At 40.9% G+C, this 23,776-nt stretch overlaps 1 protein-coding gene across 7 annotated transcripts; it reads right to left on the reverse strand.

Annotated features, from left to right (window-relative positions):
- Positions 1-36: 36 nt before the first annotated feature.
- mcf2a (MCF.2 cell line derived transforming sequence a) lies at positions 37-23,528 on the reverse strand. Of its 7 annotated transcripts, none has more exons than XM_031302888.2 (30): positions 22,896-23,527; positions 18,247-18,315; positions 18,025-18,139; positions 17,565-17,655; positions 15,963-16,082; positions 15,331-15,447; positions 14,816-14,965; positions 14,545-14,660; positions 14,314-14,428; positions 13,953-14,072; positions 13,646-13,837; positions 13,361-13,552; positions 12,929-13,100; positions 11,419-11,495; positions 11,125-11,210; positions 10,896-10,962; positions 10,265-10,380; positions 9,521-9,590; positions 9,320-9,412; positions 8,995-9,087; positions 8,466-8,591; positions 8,132-8,353; positions 6,281-6,373; positions 5,858-5,936; positions 5,239-5,302; positions 3,858-3,958; positions 3,326-3,438; positions 2,439-2,551; positions 2,142-2,245; positions 37-2,059 (listed from the first exon to the last, which is right to left on the reverse strand). In XM_031302888.2, exons 1-30 carry the CDS (start codon positions 23,008-23,010, stop codon positions 1,953-1,955), a joined length of 3,408 nt encoding a protein of 1,135 aa, XP_031158748.1. In that variant the 5' UTR covers positions 23,011-23,527; the 3' UTR covers positions 37-1,952. The 7 variants fall into 7 exon arrangements, 5 of the variants coding, with proteins under 5 accessions (XP_031158748.1, XP_031158749.1, XP_031158751.1 ...); XM_031302889.2 differs by having other exon boundaries at positions 37-2,040; positions 22,896-23,010; XR_004898735.1 differs by lacking the exon at positions 37-2,059 and adding an exon at positions 3,563-3,668 and having other exon boundaries at positions 22,896-23,528.
- Positions 23,529-23,776: the final 248 nt, after the last annotated feature.

The raw sequence follows: 23,776 nt of genomic DNA on the forward strand, positions 1-23,776 counted from the left end.
CTTAAAATGATATGTGAACAAAAACTCACAAAAAGAGAAAAGTCTGCACAACTTTATTATGTTAATTGGCTTCCATTAAAACAAGAACACATAATTAATAAGAGTAAATCAGGGTGCATGAAAAGGAACAGCCTTAGTTTTCAGCCAAACATATCACCATGTTAAAACAAGTATTGCATTATTTCAATTACCAAATAAATTATTGCTAAGCCAGTTTAGGACAGTGACTGTCTAACAATACAAACCTGCACATTGTTCAGTTGCCATGCATTTTCATCTTAAAGAAACATTCAGCGACAAGCTCAGGCTACTTGGCTCATCAGGACACACACATATTTTAAGCAGGCTTTTTTCGTTTTGTTTTCCAACCAGGAAAATCTGTGCAAAATCTGCAGCATTTTGGATTAAAGTTACAAAGAAACCATCTGACTTCATCATATAAGCTAAAAAATAAATAAAATGGGGTTTCGATGTGCTGTCAAGCGTAGCTCCTGTAAAAAATATAGAGATGTAATTTCATTCGGAGCTGCACAGATACCTCTCAATATATAGGAACAACATGACTGCAAAATAAATAAACAAACAACATAGGAAATGTGTAGTGCGGAGCAGCCCCTGCTGCTTTATAGACTCATTTCCATATCAAAAACAGCGAATCAAAGGCAGGCCTCCGACTGGGGCCTCAATTTGATGTGGTAAAGTCATATAAGTCTGCAATCAATATTTAATTAAGCGTTCGACACAGAGGGTATATTTCATGTTGGCTGTATGATCCCTTTTAATGGGGAACTTGAGATTAACTGAGCCGTAATGGTGAGGAGGAAGCAATATGCCTTCATGAGGGAGGGGTACATGGAGGATAATCTTTCTCTCTCTCTCTCTCTCTCTCTCTCTCTCTCTTTTTTTTCTACACTGAGGAATACATTGCCATCAATCTTCATCATGTCCGCTTATGTCTTACATTACCATCACTGACATGTCAACTGCTGCCTGCATGCAGAGGGTTGTCTCCCCTGACTCCCTAACACATCATACATTCAAGAATAAACAAAGGAAATAACAGCATGACTAAGAGGAAATACACAGTAAGAGAGGTAAAGCGGCAAGAAAAGCACACATTCAGTAGACAATAGGTGGATTTTTTTTCTCACGTCTATCCACCTTATTAAAGTGCCTTTTGAATATCTGTGAGGTCAGGTTAAAGCAATAACAGAGTATTTGATTTTGCAAACAGTACATACAAGAGACTCTAAAAGAGCAGGAATAAAAAAGGCATTATGGCATGGCACATTTTGGCATTCTAACTCCTAGACTATACAGAAGATTGGTGCCTTAAGGAATGAGATGTAAGAAAAATACAATGAAGTAATTCAATGGACAAATGTCAACTAACTACACAAAGATGAAACACTGAGGTACAATAAATGTTAAAAATGATACAGTATATGTACAAAAGTCTCTGTTTTAAGAAATGTTTCAGGAAAATCCTGGGCTACCATCCATCCAGCACACACTAAGACAAACAGGAACACACACTCAGAGATACTAGAATCCCGAATACTAGCTGGAATGAGGAAGGGTTTCACAGATTGAGAAATGACAAACTGCTACAGCAGCAACCTCACATCCTGACTTTATGTGTGTTACAAATGGAAGATTCTCCACACCAATCATAAAAGAGGAAGACCAATCAGGGTCCAAAAATCGACTGTTGATTGTCCAAGAGGGCTAAACAGTTCCTGAGCCTTTGCACTGGTGCCACAGCACACCTTCACTATCAGAAAACACCAGCCCAGTAGATTGTCAATCATAACCTGGAAGAAAATCAGGTATCTAGATTCCCACATATTTCTCTTTAATGATTGTGCTGGAGAAAGCAGACGTCACCAAGGAGTGAGGAGTGGGTGGCTGATCAGTTATGAGACAGCTATGGCTCAACCTTTTCCTTCTGTTCATCCTCCACAGGTACATATTAGATTCACATTCTGTGCTTTCTTCTCTACGGGGAGCTGAGCTTTCTCGGCTTCAGGTTCCCTGGGTCTACAAGAAAATATACACACTTTAAAAAAGATAATCAAAGTAAAGAAATAATATGGCTCAACATTGTATTGTCATCTTGGAAGTCCATGTCTTTTCTTTACCCCCTAGTCTGGAGGAGTGTGCTCGACTGCTGTCTACTAGAATCAGCCGCAGGCTGGCAGCTGCTATGAAGCCCTCCTGTCGCCGACTCAGGTTTTTCACCAGCCTGAAGGATGAAGGAAAGTCAGGAACAGGTAAGAAGGAAAAAGGGAGAGGAATTAGATAAATAAACTCTGTTACCATTTTCAGCTTTACATTTGCTTTTAAATGTAAAAGCTACTTTTGCCATATGTTGTACCCTTTCACATATGGGATAGTTTGGCTGATCACTAAGCCACATTGACAGGCTGAGAACTCACCAGTGTCCCTTGTTGTCTTCACACTGCAGTTGGATGACGTCTCCACATTTGATGATAATGCTGTCTGGTCCATTTTGAAGGCAGTCAGCCAGAGCCCTGTATCTGCCTGGAGACTAGCACAAAAGGAAAACTGTCAGGAACAAAGTAAGTAAAGTATTATTTATAAAGTTAAGACTTGATATGGAACCTGGTGGTAAAGAGATGCATGCTGTTTTTACATTTAAACTTGACCATGGGAACATCCTGTAGACATTAGTTTGCTGACCTGAGAGACTTTAAAGTACTATATGGACACAAAAAGAAATATACACTAGTTAGGGGCTTTACTATGTAGAGTCCTTGATCGGTAGCCTGTGAGGAAAGGCCAACACTGAATGAATGTGCTCCCTGCTTTTAAACTTTGTTGTAAGACAGGTTACAGCATTTTGAACCATCTGAGGTCGAGCTACAGCTACTTGGCTCAGGCATAATGTGACTGTATTCGGTCTCCAGTGGTGTGAAGTACTATTATTTACCCAAGTATTGCACTTGTATTTGTACTTTAATTGAGTATTTCCACTTTCTAAAACTTTACTACATTTCGGAAGCAAAAAGGCTATTGTATATTTTTTACTTCACTACATTGACTGATTTTGCATCAATGCATCAATAACTATAATCCAGTGATATCATATACATTATTCTGAAATGGAAACTTATTTTAGCATAATGAGTACTTTTACTTTTAAAACTTTGAGCATATGTTGCAAATACTTTTGCACATTCAAGTAAGTGTAATTTTGAATGCAGGACATCAACTTGTAACAGAGTTTTTCTCAAAACTATGGTATTGCTACTTATACTTAAGTCAAAGATCTGAGTACTTCTTCCACCACTGTCGGTCTCACCAGTTGCACCAAAACCTCCTCCTCTGTGTCAGATGGGTGGAAGGCGTCCCGACCTCCAGACCACTTCTCCAGACCCTCGCAGATGTCTACCGAGTGATGAGCTCCGGGCCAACCTGTGAAACACACATTAGGCTGTTACAGGTATTCATGAACCCATTTCTCCAAACACTACACCTTAAAGGCACCATGTAGATACTTGGTTACTATATCGATTATAAAGACCCCTTTGTCACTTACTGGAAAATAAACAAGAACGTAGAATCAAAAGCTAATCTCAGTGGTTGGACCTTTTTCCCCAAAATTCCTTGATGTACCTGGTTCTTCAGGTTAAAGTACACCTGAACTGCTGAGGGGGGAAAAGTCAAATATCTACATCAGTTAGAAATTATGAAGAAAATCAGCAACAGCAGTACAATTTTGTGCAAAGCATGTATGATTTGCATTAATTCCCATAACATTTTCTATGATTTAGTTTCTAAGTATCTACAGTACTTGATTGTGGCATAGATGTGTGTGGCCTAGATTTACTCACTCTTGCGGTTGTACTGGTGTTTAGGGGAGTGAGGCTGGGGGTCTGGACTGCTCTTCCCTGACTCAGTGTCCTCCGAGCTCACTGACACCCTCTGCTGCTTGCTGGGGGAACAACACAAAATAACACCAAAGCGTCACCAAATGCTTAACACAGTCAGCAGACAAGCTCAGGATAGATGTTATCCTCAGTCACACAATCTAGGGTCAGATCTGATCCACACATCCAACAGCATAGCTGGCCCCAGATCAGTGTCAAGGAACAACTCTGTCCTTTTTATTTTTTCACACAGCCATTCAGGCGCTAGCCAGACAGCAGCACAGAGCACAGAGCACAGATCAGCCATCTGCAAGCTTCTCTGTAAAAGTAGGAAGTAGGACTCACAGATTCACTGATGTGGTGTTAACAACACAGCATGTGTCAACACAAGGGAAGCTCTGGTCTCGATTTATCAAGATCCAAATTTAGAGATTTGGTCACTCCATTATTAAATGCTAAGTAAGAATGTTCCTGGAAAGCAAATTCTACTGTAGCTTGATTAGATCTCAAAAAACCAGCCCTATTTTAAAAACCAGCCGTGTGGAAATTAAGAAAAATCATGGGATGAAAACCAAAACTCATCTTTTTGTCTGCCCTTTGTATTACATGCAAAATAGCAAGAGCAATTGTTTTTTGATACCATGTTAGAAATGCAATGGAGGAGCTGCTAGACACAGGCCTTTCAACGTGGGGAGGGAGTGTGGGGGTCAGTTATGAACCAGAATGGAGGTTATAAAAAGGGGGTGCAGGTGACGATCAGTATGCAAACACAGCAGCCCTGGGTTTTTGGTCCCCAAGCCGGGCTGGGTGGGTCATGCCAGGACAAGGCGAGGTGAGCCAAGCTGAGTTTACCACTGAGCGTTAGGGCAGGTCAGTGGCGCTGGGGGCGGTGGCCGGGGCGGTGGCCGGGGCGTGGCCGGGGCCGTTGCCGGGGGCTTCGGGGACGGGGGCTCCGGGAACGCAGGCACAGAAACACATCAGCAGACAGCGAGACAAAGTCTAGCCCCGGCAGACAGCCCCTAGGTACCCCTCTGGACGGCCGCATGCCCCTGCAGGTGGGGGATGGGAGGATTGTGGATAGGCAACCAGACAGCAGTGGACAGAGTTGGGCCTGTGCCCGTTCTCACACACCACTAACACACAAAGCTTCTACCAGGGCAACGTGAAATGATATCATCACTTTCACTCAAGCTGTGATCAGATATGAAAACTCAGCAAATGCAGATAGTAGTGCACGTGTGTGTTTTGCATATGCCTGTGTGTGTTTGTGCAACTATAGCCTACAGTCATGCACCTAACACACAACTGTAAATACTGTATCAGTAAACAACCAGTAAACACTGACCTCTCAGAGAGTGGTGGAGAAAGCGGTATGTGTCCAACCATTTGGCCATGTTGATATGCTTCATCTGTGAGAAGAGAAAGGAGCTAATGTATTTTATTTTCAGTGCAGATTATCATTTGATTTTCAACTTGAATATTAACTTTAGTTTTAAACATGTATGTTTATTCTTTAAAAGTGGCAGAGATAGAGATCACACCCATAATCCAAACTTCACATTGCTTCCATCTGGTCATAGATACAGGAGCTTTGTCCCTTCTACCATAGCAGACCTAAATAAAATACCTCACTGAATACTATGTATAGATGTGTGCGTGTATATACATGAGCGTGTGTATTCATGCATTCAAGTATATGTGGCGAGACAGAAATGGGCTTGAATGATTATATATGACCATATTTCCACCATATTTGTTTTGCATATTTGTATGTTTTTTTGTGAGATATGACGATGTGCAGATTGTGAAAACATCTGCCTACTGTTGAGAACAGTACATTTTCAGAGCTTCCAACCACGTCTCATGCTCTTGGGCCGTGTGATGCAGTTCAAAGCACAGAAGCAAGTAAGTGGACCTTTACACTTAGATTCTCATTCCCAGATTAACTTCTGTTATTCACAGACCTCTGAGCAGCTTCTGTTGGTTAGTCAGGATTCTGCGTAGCTCATTGAGCCAAGTCATCTTCACCTCCAATGTAGGAGCCTGAGAGACAACAGAAATGTTACAACAGACGGTCAGTGGATTACAGCATTATGTACTATATATATTTCTATCTACGTTTGCAGCTAAAATGTTGCCATTTATTTTTGTTAAACCTATATTTACAACCGACCAACAGCACTTAACCCAAAGATATTCAGTTTATTGTAAAAGCAGAACGGTACTAATTATCAAAATTGTTGCCAATTAATTTTCTGCTGATTGACTAATCACTGCAGCTCTAGTTAAAAGAGTGTGTAAAACTACTATAAAAGTAATAAACTATCAGCGACATACTGTATTCAACTACTGGCAACGTTGGCATTAAACTTCATTCGACTCCTTACCTGAACCACATACACTTCCTCCCTGCCACTGTACCAGATCTCAAACTTCTTCACATCTCCCTTGACGTTCTCTGTGATCCCCACAGCAGTCATCTGCCAAGAGACATACACTGTTTACACCGACACACACACACACACATCATTAGGATGAGCAGCACAAACAGCACATCGTACATCAGACTTACATCATTTAACACATCTGTCCTGTCAGAACACAAACACTCACACACACCTCCGCTGTGCGACTGCTTCCTCCCAACATCCTCAATAATAAATCAAGAGCAGCAGCTGTTGGTGTGACACCTGCTGTGACACCCTCCGCACATCAACACATACAACAAAAGAAGTCTCATAACAATACAGTACATCAGGTTCTGTGGCCAGCTGGGCAACTTACACGTGTTAAAAGGTAACAACACAGATGCCGACATCAACTAAGTGTCTCCAGTAGATCATTCACTTGATTAAACCTAACTATAGATCACGTTAGTGACAGGGGTAATGAGTGATTATATGTGATTAACTTTAACCAATGTAATAAACCGTTGTCATATTAAGTTATAAGTGTTACGCCAACCGTTTTTTGGATGTATCCATTCATAGAATTGTGTTTTTTAACTCTAAGCTGTGTTTAAAATGACTTTCTTGTCTTCTTGTTTACTCATTCGCTGCTGTCTACATATTAAATACCCAATAGTGTACTCTATAGTAAGCAGTAAATTGAGTTTTTAAACAATTAAATCATCATTGTGACAGGTGTAATGTTGTATAACTGTAATTTACACATCAAAGTCAGAAAATTGTGCTGTAGAACAGTATGTTATGGTGCATACATTTCACACTTAGCTTTCTGCCATTTTATATTCTCAGATAAAATGGCAGGATGTAAGTATAGCTTGATAGGTAGCAAATAAAGAGTGATTTCAGGTACAGCAATAGTTTGTTCTTATGTAATCAAAACAAGTCTGAGTTTATGTAGTTTACCCACAAAAGTAGGCTGTATGTAAATACCCTCCTCATGATATTTTATATTAATTTTACCAACTTCCCACTGACAAACTGACATAACAATACATTTAAAATTACTTAGAATTTGCTTTGGAGCAACATGTCATTTTCTCACACTTTAGACAGCACTAGTCACTCCACATATTGTACAGTACTGTATGCTTACATAGCAGCACAGAGTACTGGAATAAGTGATCCACTAAGGACATTTGTTTGATTTTGGTATTCATGGTCAAAACCTATTTTAACATATTTTAACCAGCGGTGGAAGAAGCAGGTCTAAGGTCCAAGGTTCAGGTCTAAGTAAAACCAGCATTAATACAGTGTACAAATACTCTGTATTAGCATCAAAATATACCTAAAGTACCAAAAGTAAAAGTACTTATTGTGCAGAATGGCGCATTTCAGATTCATATATATTGAATTACTGGATTATAATTCTTGCTGCATTAATGTGTTTATCACTTTAATGTTGCAGCTGCAAAATTGGGCTAATTTGAATTACTTTATATATTGCTGGGTAACTAAACGTATAATAATACATCCTAATGTATTATTTGATTTCTATTTTGTATTAATAATCTAAATCTGCAAAGTAACTAGTAACTAAAGCTGTCAAATAAATGTAGTGGAGTACAAAAGCACAATATTTGCCTCCAAAATGTAGTGGAGTAGAAGTATAAAGTAGCATAAAATGGAAATACTCAAGTACCCTAAAAAGTACAGTACTTGAGTAAGTTTACTTGATTATATTCCACCACTGATTTTAACCATTATTGGCTGATGTTCCAAAAAGACTGGTGTATTCCTCTAAGACGCACCCAAACAAAGACACAGACCAACCTTGAGACAGTGCTTGAAGCTGTAGCAGGGGGTTTTGTCGCAGCCGTCTCCGTGCTCCTCCCTCCGCTTGCAGAAGAGCAGAACTCTCTCGTACAAGAAGAGGTGTCTCTGCATCGGCTTGAAGCGAGCTAGCTCCTTCATGCGTGTGGGCCCTTTCTTATGGCTGATCCACACACTAAACGAACCCTGCATCAACACACGGCCCAGCTCGCAAATGTCACCCTACATATGAAGGAAAGAGGAATTTATGTGTGAGCCTTTGTTGTTAGCATATTCTCTGTAAAAATGTACGTTAGAGAACGTTAATTCAAGTTTAGGAAATGAGAATGTCCACCTCATATCCTGTGATGGCTATCTGATGCATAGAGTCATTGACTGATTTTAACAGGTCTAGCATTGCTGTTAATGCCCCCTGCAATTCTGAAGTCCCCTCACAATCTGGACTGTGTTTCAGAAGTTCCTGAACACACAAACAAAAGAACAAAAACACAAATTCATGCAAAACCACACATAAACACAGTAGCTATAACAGTGCACTCTAGTGGTGAATACGTAAAATAAAGAGGGGAATCTGAATTAATTGCTACATATCCGGAGCTGATCTAACACATGCACTGTATGCAGTGTGGGACAGCTGTTCTGAATGTAGATTTCTTTTTCTTTTTTTTTATTCACAGAGAGGCCTTAATAGGAGAATTAGGTATTTTGAATACACTTAAGATATTATTTGCTGTATTTGCTGATTGGAACTACACATTTAAGGCCAATTTTATGAAAAATATAGCCTCAAATCTTCTGTCTCACATACTTGATGAAGGCGATCGACTTTGTGTGTATGTTTGTGACACCACCCCCTGTCTAACCTTAAGCAGCAGTTGGTATTTGGTGAGGCGTTGGACTGGTTTCAACAGGTAGGAATCCAGGCCCAGTTTGTGCTCCAGCTTTTTTTGACACTCCTTCACAAGGAAGACAAATGCAAGCACAATGAATAAAAAGTTGGTCAATGATGGCTTTTTAATTGTAACTGTAAAACTACCTAGCTGTATTGCTCAGTTTCTATTAACAGTAGAAATTTAGTATAAAACAAACAGTACTTGAAATATTGTAAACCTATCTTGCATGGCACCAAAACAATAAATTAATCAGACAAAAATTGCTGTTTGAAAGTGAAATCATGGCATAACTGACCTGAAAGAAGCCACAGTCTGAGAATTGTCTCCACAGTGCCTCAGAGCGTGGCTTATTCTGACAGTAGCATTCATACATTTGGAAACTCTCTTTCTGGGGAGACAGTAAAGAGACATCTGTTCGAAAAATATGGAAACAAATTATGCTAGAATAATCAAAATATAAAGAAGCTACGCAACATAACAACATTTAACAATTTACCCGCTCCAGAAAACAAGCTCCCACACTTTCAGGAGCCTCCAGGCATCCTTCCAGGTCCTGAAGGAAAACCCTGGATTCCCAGAAAGGTCAAAAGCCAAGAATTAGATCTCAACCATCTTAACCCGAACCCTCCCATGCATCAGCCTTAATACAATAACTGGCTGTTAGGACCTTAGCCAGCGCCTGTTTCATGTGACTAATCCTTTCAAGTGTTTTGCATGTACAAACAGTCCTTTTTTTATCATTTGTAAATTTACCTACGACCAATCCATTCAATAAATAACTTTAATTGAACAAATCCATCTGGTTTTATGTTCTTCCCTTTCCCCTAAAGAGCTTGCTGGTTTGTAACTCTAGCATATACACAAGATCTCAATACAGAAACATTATAAATCAATGAATATCTCTCAGTACCACACACTTATTTCCAGGTAGCATGGTGTATTTGGCTCTAAAAATCAACAAAATGAGCAGGAAGGCATACTCTGTCATAGTGTGACACCATTGGTAGGACTGTGTATCGCTAAGTGCCGTTCCTCAAAGGTAACACTTGATAACAAAATGATTTTTCTAAATCTGTTAAGCTATACACTGACCACCAAATCAATGTAAAGCTAACAGTCACATTGGAACCACATTTCTCTCCTTATGACAATGTTTTTTGAATCTTTTGCATACTTAACATACATGCTTATCTTTGTATTTCAAAGAGGTTCTATGTGATGTGAGGCATTGATCACTTGCCTGCTGTGAAAGTTGTAGATCTCAGGCATGTTTCCAAAGAGGATGTCTCTCTTGCTGCGCAGGATCGGGGGCAGAAGCCCTGACAGAGCTGGGTTGTCCATCTCAGCCCTGTAACCCTGCAATATTTAATCATAGCAACACAATTAAAGGTGCTGTAGGTAGGATTATGAAGATCCAGGACTTAGCCAAAAATTTGAACATCAACAACTTCTCAGTCCCTCCCCCCTTTCTGCTAAAGCCCAAAACGTTCTCCTAAGCCCCTCCCCCCACAAGGGAGAATGAATTTGTGAGCAGTGATTGACACACAGTTAGACACCCCCCTGTCCCTGATTGGTGCATCTGAACAGGGAGCTGTGGATTTTTTCCAAATCGCACTACAGGCTGTAGGTGGAGCCAGAGGATCCAGATTTTTTTTTAAATTGCCTGCTTCATGTAGTTCTACTCAAACATAGCATCAGTTTCAGCAAATATGACAGAAAGTTAGTTTTATAAGTCCTACATACTGCACCTTTAAGGAAATATAAAGAGTAATTTAATCAACAACAAACATACAGTACCCACATGGGAGAATTAACCAAGTGTTACAATTTTTGTGTGACATAACAAATAGGGGGAAAGTGTGTTCTCTCACCAGCAGAACTGACAGCAACTCTTCCACATAGATTCTTTCTGTCTCTATGAGTTCCCTCATGACATGACTGCGACACACACACACACACATACAGAAGTAGACACAGAGAAGTAGACAGAGAGAGAGCCAGAGGGCATTATTAGCACTGAACAAAGAGAATCACAAAGTCAACGGCATCAAGAGCAGTACTGAGGACAAACAGATGGGTCGTCAGATGCCTTCTTCTCACCGCTTCAAGAGATCAGGGCTGTCCTCTCCATCCAGACTGTACGAAACGCAGCTCCGGCTCTCCTGGTAGTCGTGGATCACCTCTATCTGAACACACAAAAGATCGACAACACTGACTCTTCCAATTGGATTTAGAGAAAATATTAATATATCAAACAAATTATTGAACCAAACAGGAAGAGGTAGATACGGAAATGATAAGATAATAAACATTTGGGGGGTTCAATGCATCTGTGAAAGTGAAAGGAAGTAAAAAATAAAAATAAAATAATAAAGCTTTTCATTTTTTCCTTACTTTTCTAGGGTTGGGGCTCTTTCGGGATGCTCTCTTCCCAGGCAGGGAGAGGTCGAATGTAAACTTCAAACCATCGCCTGTAAAAGCCAGATCATCAGCCGCAGCAGCAGTTCATCAAAGTGTATGAGTGTAATTCACATACAGTATATGACTATATGATATGATGAGGCATATTGAGGAGATTTAATTAGTTAAATTAAGCACACAAACTAAACCAAAACAATATTTTATTGATTGACCGTGTGCACAATGCGAACACGATAGCCTCAAAGAGATTTGCTCGCCCTTCTTTTATGACCTTTTTATTCCCCAGTAACATGAAAAAAACATGAATCAGTCATGATTGGCATTTGAGGTAATCAATGCTAACTTTAAAGGTTCGGCCTGGAACCAGTATGTAAAGATCCAAAGCAGCGATTGGCACGACTGTCAGTGTGCTTTTGATCCTAGCAGCTGAATCCTTACATGATAGTTCAAGCTCAACTTAGCCCTTGCATGTGCCATGTTACATTCATCAGTGGTATGCATGCAAGTGTGTGCACATACATACATACATACATACATACATACATACGTGAACATATACATGTACCGAATCCAATTGATCAAAGCTAACCACTTTTACCACCCTTAATCTTCTCTCTTAAATGGCTGCTGTCCCTAGTATCACCGGGGGTTCACAATCACTTTCATTCTCTTTCTTGTTACTACTCTCATTAGTATGGCTTCATATCATGAAGAACAAAACCTTAAAGAAATGAATGGACACAGAAAAAGCCCCAATTGATTGAGACACATTCAGTGGATACAATAGATAGGTTCAAATGAAAAGAAAAACACGCCAGATAACACATACAGTATTAATTGGGTACCACTGTACTGTATATGGTTAGCTTTGTGCAACGTCCCTTGAGACACAAAGGGAGATGAAAGGTTCTTTAATGTATATGAACCACATATGGTTTTATAGCAGCTATCCTGACTAATAGAGCCGTCAGGTACTTCCCAGCGGACTGATTATACCTTCTACCCTCGCTCCAGCTTGTTTATAAAGGTGGCCTGCTAACCCCAAAGCCTATTCAGGGACACCTTAGGCTTACTGTGATGTGTTAATTTAACCATGGTCCCTAAAGGAAAGATGGAAGGGGGGGAGGGGGCAAGGGGAGGGGGCGAGGGGAGGGGGCGAGGGGAGAGATTGGTGCCAGGCCATGAGGGCTGGGACAAGACCCCATACTGTGCCTGGGAAACACGGAAGGGTGGTAGGGAGATGGTTAATTTGAAGAAAGCCTACTCTACATGCTGCAAACTAGACTAACTAAAGGCAAATGTTTATTCAACTGCGCTGTGGAGATAGGTCTGGCAATGCAAGACTAATTCAACTGCAACAAAGATCATTCTTTCTGCAAGTGTACATGAATGAGCTGACAATCTCTATTTCAAATATTTCTCTTCTTGACACATGACTGTGTGTGTGTGTGTGTGTGTGTGTGTGTGTGTGTGTGTGTTGTACCATGTTTGGGGGAGAAGAGCGGGGACTTGGCACGTGGTGGGTTTTCAGGCCTGGGGGCCACCAGTTGGATCGGTCGCACGTGTTTATCAGCCAGCTTTCTTAGAGAAGCCTGTCGGCTCTGGATCATCTGCTGCACTGTTGCATGCTTCTCAAGCGTTTTCCCTATCTGGGCCTACCAGAGAGAGAAAGACACAGAGGTAGGAAATTCAATTGTGATGTAAAATCCAGAAAAAGTGCTGGTATTGAGAAACATAAACATGGAAATGATTGCAACAAGGTCATTGTGTATGCTTGACACCTGTAGTTTTATAAACAGGTTTATATGTTAGTTTCAAGGTTAAAAAAATGCTTCACAAGTTTTATTGCTCAAGTGGATGGTCTAAAAATCTCAAAATTGTTTTCAGTTAAAAAATGATTGTTATGGTCACTGACCTGCAGCTGAGGTGTGATGACAGCCTCGTACTCGATGGCCAGGATGTCAGGTCCTAAGCTAAGCATAGACGGGGCCCCCTCCAGAAACTGCTCAATGTCCCTCAAAGCAGCCTGGGCCCCCTCCTTAGACTGGTACTTATCTATCAGCTGATTGGCCAGCAGATACGCTCCATCATCACACCAAGTGTGGGCCTGAAGATGGAGAACACACGTGTATCGCTGAAAAAAAATCTGTGAGTGCTGACGTGTATTTGTGTGTGTGTGTGTAGATACACGCCTCAATACCTGTTCAAGACAAAGCAGCAGCTGGTGTGTTTGCAGAAGACGAGTGTGTTTGGTCTTTAGAGCAGCATTGAGTGTATCACAGTAGTGGCGAAGCTCGTTGCAGCGCTGCATAATAAGAGCCATGGCATAGTGGTGACCGGCTGATAGCTGGTGTCCGTGAAGGATGATGATCTGAGCTCGAGACATCACCTCCTGATTCAGCCAACAAAGAAATACAAGAAGGAATGAGTCCATTATTTTGGACACACTGTAAGCACTATATGTATCTGTATAAGTGCTGTTATTTTCAAATATTGCTAACACTGACCTGTGCATTTGATTCTAGACTGTCCAACCTTTTGAGAGCCTGTTCTGTTTGGACTAGAGTGTCAACAGATATGGACAGCTCCCTCTCCTGAGCCGTCAGATGCTCCAGACACAACTCCATCTAGACAAAAAACACACATCATCAGATACACACAGACTAAAAAGTAAAACAACACCAGTCTAAAGCCAACCTGGTGGCTCCTAGAGGCATTACAACCTACATTAAAACTTGAGCCTGGGAATTGCACAAGGCAATAGCTCATCAAGTGCCCAAAATGATGATGTTATCCTCTGGGGAGTATGAAAATATGGGCACAAACACACAAAAACATACATACATGTAAACATGATAAATATATTACCTCCTGAAAGCTTTGTTCGTATCTAAGCAACTGTAGGTACTGATGGAGTTTCAGATGATGCTTCTCAAAGAAGCCATCAAAGGCTGACTCCATGTCTCTGAGCTGAGCAAGAAGCCTAAAAAACAGGGTGACATTGCCATCATTGACTGTAAAGCGCTTAGTAAAGTATTTGAGGGTTACAATTCGACTATAAATGTGAGAATTTTCTTAAACCAAAGAGAGCAGCCTTACCTCTGTACTGTCTCCCAGTCCAGCCTCACATCCCACTGGGAGTCATCCTCCTTTCCCGAGCTCTCCAGGCTTGCGAGAAGATGACGACCTTCCTTTGACACGGACCTGATTGCATCCTGTCAAATAGAGCAATATTTACATAATAAGTGAGCAGTATTCAAAATAGTACTTCATAAAATGCAACTAGATCTTTTTGCAAAACAAAAATTGGTTATCATTGCAGTAAATAAATTAATAATTGCATCTTGTATGAAAACATTTTAAAGCTCACCTTGAGTTTCCTGTACTTGTCAGTGTGAGACTCAAGGAGATACTCAATGGTTTTCCCCTCATCAGACAGCGCCGTCTCTGCCAGCTCCGTGCCAAAGCCCTGTAGCATCTGTGCAATGTCTTTGACTGTGACAGCAAAACTTTCAATAGCCTGTAGTGGAAGCAAAAAATACAGAGACCTGTGAAAGGAGAACAATCTGTGGCTCAGTGTCCTTAAGATATTGGTGGAATTCTGACAGCAACAATGTACCAAGACACATCAGTATCAAGGGTGAAGGTATAGGAGGGAGACACAGCACAACCATCCAACACACTGGAAAGGTTTCAAGCAGTAGCTTTATCAAACTGGTAATATATATCCCATTATATATATTTATACTGAGACCAATGAATATACAGTATCATGCTTGACTGAGGTGAACCTCAAAAAATAAAATAAAATAACAGGGAGATGATGAAGAATGATACTGTCTATTCACTGGTCCCAGTATGTTTCAGAATTGATTTGTAGCTTACTGTTCGTAAAACAATCCAGTCACTATGACAATAGTCCAAAGTGCCTCCAAACTCTGAAGTCAGCTGGTTCTCATCGATGTAGTGCAGCAGGTCTGTGACCGAGCTCAGCATCACCACCTAAAGGTGCAGACAAAATCTGAGACCTCACAAAGAACACTTTGTGCTTTTAGCAAAGTTACAAGAGTGGCATGATCATGTCTTCCCTTGTATGTATATCTTTACCTAGTGTTTTTGAAATACATAATTGATTCATTTTCTTTTTTTTAATTGAAAAATAGTTTGGGTACATCTCTTTGCCATAAGGGAGGAGGTATGATTGGTCATTAAAGGGTCATTAGAACCACTAGTATGTCCATGAGGTTGTTTGTAATAGTCACAGTCTTTGGAAATGGCATGACAAACATCAGATATTTTTTACCTATAATTTATAAATTAAAGTACTTAGATATTAGAAGCATCCTAGGATAACCCACTTTATGATAGTATTTGTTTCAAAACTGAAACCAACATGTTTTCTTGGCTGTGTCCACCACAGAACATTTTGACTCATGGAGATCAGGGTTGGAACAAGAACGAGGTGTACCTTGTTGTGATGTGGGACATGTTTGGTAACTGAGGAGGAGCTGCCTTACTGGCATCTTGAGCATGAAGTCCTCTTGGCTGAAGCGAAAGCCAATATCAGTAACAGTGCGGTGGAAGAAGCTGGTGGGTCGGAGCACCAAGACCAAGTGAAGGTTCCCGGGAAAGGAGGCCTTGGAGAGGGAAGAGAGGTCCACTGTCATATTGATGATGCTGCATATGTGGATTTGGTATAAAACTTTGTATTTAAGCTCAAGGTGCAACATAAACTAACTCCTGTATGCAGAAGAAGAGATATGAGCGGAGAAGAAAAACCATTAACAAGCTCTAATCCTCCACATCTAACAGGAGAGACTTCAGGTCTCAACCATTCTGTCACTTAGACGATTACTGTCAGCCTAATGGATTCAAGGTCAGTTCACCATTTACACACGTCATATGCTGTATTTCATCTTCAAGTCGTTTGAGGTCCTTTCCTGACTGAGTAGGAATTTCTGCTCATTTCCCACATCATACTCAAGACCCATGGACTGTATTACATCAGTATATATCTAATCAAGCCTACTGCAGATATATTGTAAATAAAATAAAGTAAAATAAAGGAATTTGATATTGTATCTAAAAAAAAAAAATCTCAATTCAGACTTGCACATTTACATCATAGGTAAAGTGATGTAAAATCATCCTCTGCATCAGGATTTATATGCAATATTGCCTCCTATGTATTTTGTCTTGTAATATATTGTTTCCTTGTCTTGAAATATCACCAATAATGCATGCATTTGGGTGTGACGCAACTTCTGTATTTCATTTGTCCTGACTAGACCACGAAGGGTCAATACTGTAACTCAAGCTTCTGATTTCAGGATAAACATGCATTCAAAAGCCACACATCAGTCTGTTGAGATTTCACACACAGCCAGTCGCATGACTAAGCAGAGGTGCGCTCTGCACCGCAGTGCTACACACCGCACAGTACTCGGTGCCACTGCCGCATTCACCCTGCCCGCCCAAAAACTTCACCCCAAACTCTTCACACGGTGAATAAAACTAATCAGCAGCTCATTACCGGGCTCCGGCGGATCTTCGGCATTCCCTGCCGGTAAAAGCAATCATACATGGTGTTAGAAGCCATCTCGGTTAAATGCAAGTTCCCGTCCGTCCGGTGGAAATCGGTGCCAAGCTAAGGTATGCAGCTGACTCCGGCTGCCTGACCACAGCCGCAGCGCTGCTGCTGCCTCTCAGACGGAGGCAAATATACTCTTTGACGGAGGGTGCCAGCGCTGACTGCAATGTTTCTCTCCCGCCCGCCTTCTTCCTCATCCTCAGCACCCCGCGTCATCACACAGTTTTTGCTTACTCATTCATTTGCAGCAATATGCAGTACAAACAGTGTTTCCGCTTATCTTTAAACTACACACCACATGGAACTATACACTAAGCCGAAAACCCCTTTGATAGTATGTACACAAAAAAATAGTAGTTTGATCCAGGTGCCGTCCAGGTACTGCTCAGGTTTTCAGCACCATGGACAGCGACTCATAAATAAATCAGTAGCATATGCACACAGCTATTTTGCAGCTCACAAGCAACGATCGGTCATATACATGATGTCTAATCAGATGGCCTTGATGAAATAAAAAAATAAAACTCACTGCTATCCTGGCAAGTGCAGTTTTGATAGAGGCCCATGTATCCAGTCTTCGGTCTAAAATGATGATAAATTTTACTCCAGGTTGTCTGGTTCTGCAAGAAACATTAGGCAATTGTATACAGCTGTAATGTAATGTTGTGCAATTATTGAGGATTTGGTGATAAGACCAGTCAAGAGCAGATGGATTAGTCAAATCATGTCATTAATAGGTGCTTTTACAACTACATACATTAGTTCTTTATCATTCAAAATTCACTGCAATGGCATGACACAATGTAAACTTTCCTAATCTATTGGGAGAGAAAAAGAGGTTTGGACATAGAGGGCATCAATAGGACATTTGACACTATGGAGCAGTAAAGACCAGCTGTGCTCAGAATACAAGTGCTGGGTTTTTGGTGCACTGCAGACAGTCAGAGAGAGGGAGAGAATCAGACAGAAATAGACGAAAAAGGACGCACCGAGGGATGAGTGTGAGGTATGTAAAGACTTTGGCTAAAGCTTCCTCGGGAATGTCACTGAAAGCGGAGCACTCTGGGAGGGTGATGATGACACTGGAGTCTTCCCCACGGCCCCCTGGGAAGAAAGATATAAGCAATCAATTTTATTTTTGAGATTAGTACAGGTGGGACACCACCTGTCACTAAAGACTCTTATTGAGATATGACTAAACAAGGCCTCACCTGACAGGTATGCCACCTGTTTCTCTATGTAGCCTCCCACCTCCTTCAAGCTTACAGGGACAGTCACCTCTGGAAGAACACACATATTATAACAGCTAAGGGAATTGGTGTGTACTAGAAAACTAAGGGTCTCCACTATAAACCAAACTTTACTTTAATTAAAACAATAAGTTGAAGAATGTCAGTACACATACAATAAAAGAATAATTGTGAATCTGAGAGCTGTTTCATAGTCTCTAAAACACAAAACCACAGTCTAATGAAGTCACTTGGCCTAAATAACATTTCAAAGGCTTTTCCACGGTGAAGACCACACTGAAGCCTTTGTCGCTGAAGTTTTGACATAAAAGTGCTCACATTTAAAAGCTAGAGAGACTCATACCTATCAGCTTTAATCTGAAAATAGATTGTTTCTATTCCATGACAATAATCATCAGATACTGTATATATGCTGCCTTACTGTGGCAGATGTAAATCCTGCATCTGGTGCAAATTTGACAATGACATCATTAAAATGCATTAGCTCATTTACTGTACAGCATCTGAAGTGATGTTGGTGTAGTGTGAAGTTAACTGGCAGATAGCCCGGTGTCTCATGCTTGGTGCCTTTGGTGTTCTTGTCTGAGTGGCCAATAAATGCACACAGTTTCTTGTAGAGCAGTCAGTGCAGTTCAAAAGAGGCTTTCATATGCACTTTGGTGCACCAAGAATCATTCTACCACGTGTAGAAAGCAGACACGACGACACATTAAGACTGTTTGCATATGCTCGTATTTCATTTACAGTAGATTTAATGCATATAGGGGAAGATCTTAAGCAGAGTAAGGGACACTTTAATATAACTTTCCAGCTTTCTCCCAAACAAGAACTAACAGACATACTGTAGGAGCGAAAACTAAGCAGTATGAGGGCACTTGCTTATTAAAGCCATACTAAACTAAATGTTCAGCAGTTAATGCAACAGATCAACAGGGCAGTCAATTTGCTCACAATTCATTGTTTCCTCATCCATAATGGATTTAGGAGAATTAAAAAAGATGACAGAGGGCAAAAGAAACACAGAGAGAGAGGAGAGGTGTTGTTTTCCAGTGTCCGCCAGGCTGTCAGGGAGTGAGTAATGAGCTCTACTGGTAACTGCTGAATATTTTATATGCATCTGTGACAGAGAGTAGCTGAGCCAAGCTGGGCCAGAGCAGGACCAATGGCTGTACTGTGCACACACAGACGCTGGGTAAAGTTACCGTCACACTGGAATAGTTATATAACCCTATATATCCATACCCTGTGCCAAGTTGAGACAGGTATTAAACAAATAGATGCCATGTTGTTAACATTTTCCATTGGGATAAGTGCAATATAAAGGCATATTATGCTTTAAATTATTTATATAAAACAATGTGTGAGCTTGCGAAATGTATGTGTTTATGTAATGTTAATGAGTAAGTTTCAAGCTCATAAATAAGAAGCCAATGACATAATCTGCTAAACAAATTATTGGATACACAAGCACACACATTGCGGACCTCTACTGTATTTGATCAAGGAAGGGCAGCCTGAGCTGCAAACTGCAACGTTGTTGATAAACTTGTGGATATATTGTACTCTCATTTCATGCTGCCCAACTTCCAGCACAGCCCATGATGGAATTAATTTAAGGACACTGCCAAATCAAATGCCTTGTAGTCTGTCAATCAAACAAGGGAATGAATAAAGTACTATTTAGCATAAATAACTCACTTATGCACACTCATTCTAAACAGTTTAGGGTTACGGTTATCAAAGTAGGAAATGCTGTGGTTTTCTTTGAGCTGGCATAATGTCCTTTCCAGATGACATGCAGCGTGGTTTGCACAGGCGAAAGTCAAATAACCTCTGTTTACTCCTCTGCTCTTACACAGAGAATGTTTGCCAGTGTGAATGGAAAAAGAGATTTGGTGCCAGTCAGGAACAGATCTAGACTCCAAGAGCAATCCTTACAGTCTGCATACAAAGCTGAAGGCTGGGAGCTTATCTCTGTTGTCCAAACAGTGATAACCATCTACACTGAATTCATTGCATACAGCTTCTATAAAAGGCATTCACCTATGTACCTTTTCGCTTTTTATTATTTTACTACATTGAATCATGTTTTTTTTTTTTATTTGGCTTTTTTAAACAGTGATCCGTGTGGGAAGAATCTCTACAAAATGAGGCATGTCAAAGGGGTGTGTATACATTTTATAGGCACCATAAGACGTCAATATAAATAGGTTGGAAGTATATTAAATCCACACATGTTGAGGCTGTTTGAACGTGACTTCTGTCTGAATATTAACTAAAGTGTTAAGACCCAAAAAGCAGAAACATGTAATCCCTTGCAGAGCAGAAATCCCCTCTTGAACATGTTCATAGTACACAGAGGCCTAGCCTCATAGTGTTTTAGGTCATGAGATATTTTGCTAAACAAAGCTTTCAATGCTAAGGGGATTAGACTGGTGGGTGGCATTCTGATAGAAAAGGGTAAAAGAAAATTGTGGATTTTACCCACTGGGATACAGGAAAACTAGATTGCTTTTAGACCAGAAAGGCTTAGATAGTAAAACCCTAGTCAATAGCTTCACATATATTTGGCTGGGCAGCCCATATGCCATATGACAGAAATGTGGGTACTTTAGAAGACATTTGGTAGAGTGTGTTTTAGAGTATTTGACACTAATAGATCAAAATATTTTGTGCTGTGAAAGGAGGAATATTTTTGGTTTTCCAATGCTACTGTATGAGCTGCTAGCCTTTGTAGTGTTGATTCATCAAAAGGCAAATCTTTATAAATAAAACTCGGTGCTCATTGATGCTGAAACTTGCAGGAGCAAACATGGTAAACAGGTTAAAATGTCTCATCAAGTGATGTTTAAGCACTGAAAGGAGTTGAGGTGTCAGTTCTAAAAGCATTTAAAATTTCAGCTTCACATTGATTCCTGTAAGCAACTGACTTATAGGTGATGAAGGTGAAGAGTTAGTGCTGAAAGCAGTTCAAAGCTTTGTCCATTAATATTATACAGTCTATGATGCATACGCACTGAAAGCAGTTAAACAGTTCAAGTGTAAGAGACAAACATAGTTGGACTGTCATTTGAAAAGTAAGCAATGAATTTCAGTTAAAACTGAAATGTTGGAGATAGTTGAAGTATGTTCAATGTGAATAACTGTTTGAAAGCATACACAGCAGTAAGTTTAGGTCATTGAACTTTCGGTTGAAGACTATGTTGAAGACTGTTGTCTAGCTAACATGCAGACACTGAAGACAGAAAATTTTACTTTTACTGCGCTATGGCCTTTGTAGGTGACTCATAATGATTCACACAGCTTTCTGTCATACAATATTATTAGACAGTGTGGTGTTGACCATACTGCTGTCACTGCAGCAGTTCATGGGATACTGTACCAGCTGGAATACTTGATTACAGTTTAACACAGACTTTAAATGATAAGCAGGATAACACCAAAAGGGAGATTTAGACTGTACTCTTCTATTGGGTGTTGCCTAACAACACAGTCATAAGGCCCTGTGTCACGAGTAGTGTGTATATTGTAGGTTTCCTTTGCAATGCTATTGTTTCATACAGCAGTGTGTTCTTCATGCTCACCACTGCATCCTCTGTAAGCTGATTAGGACAAACCCAGAGAGTGAGGCTCACATTTCACACAGAGAGAAAAAACAACGTTGCCTGGTATGAATAGAAACTCAGCGTGGCCTTGTCTCTGTTACCTACACAGCCCAGACCAGGTACAATGAACCCACATTAGACATAAAAAGGCAAAGGCCCATCAATTAAACAATAACTCAAGGCTGCCAAGATCCCAACGTAATCACATTAGCCTCTGGAGGAAGCTCCTCCATGGAGTTGTCAATCACATCAGGTGCTATTTCTGTCCATCATCTTACCTTCATTCTCATTTCTGCCTTTTGCAAGACATACCTTCAGAGTGATGACTGACAAATGATAAGGGAGATGTTGTTTTTGATGATTCTTATGTTAATGACATTATTTTATCAAAATGACCATAACCCGCTCTCCTTTTCTGTACTAAATTCAGTTGCTGCTTTAAGATAAAGACTAACTGTTGACTGTTCATTAGCCTCGTAGTTTAATACATGACACAGCAACATACCCTGAATATTAAAAGCTGCATTATGTGCTTTGTGAACATCCTATTCTTCTGTTCAAATGGGTTAAATACATCAGCAGCATGCATTTTATTTCCATCACTATCCCACTCTGATCTACAACCCACAGTCTACAAAATATCACTATGGATGAATATCTATCCATCTGTGATGGCTTAAAATAGCTGACATAATCCCTGCAATGGCTCGGTGTTGGAGCAAAGCTGCAGGAACTGGCACATCAATAATACTGACTAACCTAGAGGGTGCAGTTCTCTAGCTACATCCTCTATTTGTTCTCAGAAGTTACAAATTAGCACAGTAAATCAAACTCAATGGACTTCTGCTACAGTGCTTTTAGGTTTCAGTCTGCTGAATATAACAATGCCAAATGTAGTTGTACTGGGAAATACAGTAGTTTCAGAGCAGATACAGGATTATATTGAAAAGCCTGCTAGCGGCCAACAGAAGTTAAATGAGGACAGTCAGCATCATGTTAACTCACGCTGTAGAGTACTCTCCAGCTGGGACCCAGCCTGCAGAAGGCAGCGGTAGCCCTCCATCTCCCCCTTGGACCCTTTCTCTGGCTCTCTCTCCCCCTGCAGTGAGGCTGGGCCCATTCCCTTAGTCTCCGACACAGGATCAGGCTGGGAGAACTGATGCTGTCGTGGGAGGTATTGACAGTAGTTCAGTCCTCATATCCTCTTCAGAGTCCAGTAGCCCTGCATAGTTCCTATAATCGAGGAACAGGGAAACTTGTGCCCACCCGCCTCTGTGGGTCCCAAGATCCAAACGAGATAGTTCCTGGAGGCTGTTGCTGGATCTTCCTGACCTTGAGCTGCACAGAGGGCCTCCACACTGAGCAGCACACTTACAACAAGAGATCTGTCCACATAAGCAGAAAACAGTGGTTTGCTGTCCTCGCCCAGACAGGGTGTAATAAGCTTTTCCCCTCATACACACACACACACACACACACACACACACACACACAAGCACACACACACACGCACACACACGCACACACAACACTAGTGCCGGCAGACACAAGTAGCTGCTGCTCTTAGCAGCAGCTACTTCAAAACAAACTAGGCTCCATCTGGCTACTGCTGTCTGTCTGTCTCTCTCTCTCTCGCTCTCTCTCTCTCTCTCTCTCTCTCTGTCGTCCCTCCCTCTCCCTATCTCTGGGCTTTAGTGCGTCAGCTCTGCACCGAGCAGAGCTCAAGTCTGCTCCTGACACACTGCCAACTCCCTCCCAACTTTTCCTTAACTTCACACTCCCTCATGCTCCTTTTTGCAGTTTTCTATGCCTTCAGTATAATGCTGACTGTACTACAGTAAGCTGGATTGTTAGGCTGCCATGTTCATGTCCCCACTTTATTCAGC

Source organism: Sander lucioperca, chromosome 1 (genome assembly GCF_008315115.2).
Source record: "Sander lucioperca isolate FBNREF2018 chromosome 1, SLUC_FBN_1.2, whole genome shotgun sequence".
Classification (NCBI taxonomy): Eukaryota; Metazoa; Chordata; class Actinopteri; order Perciformes; family Percidae; genus Sander; species Sander lucioperca.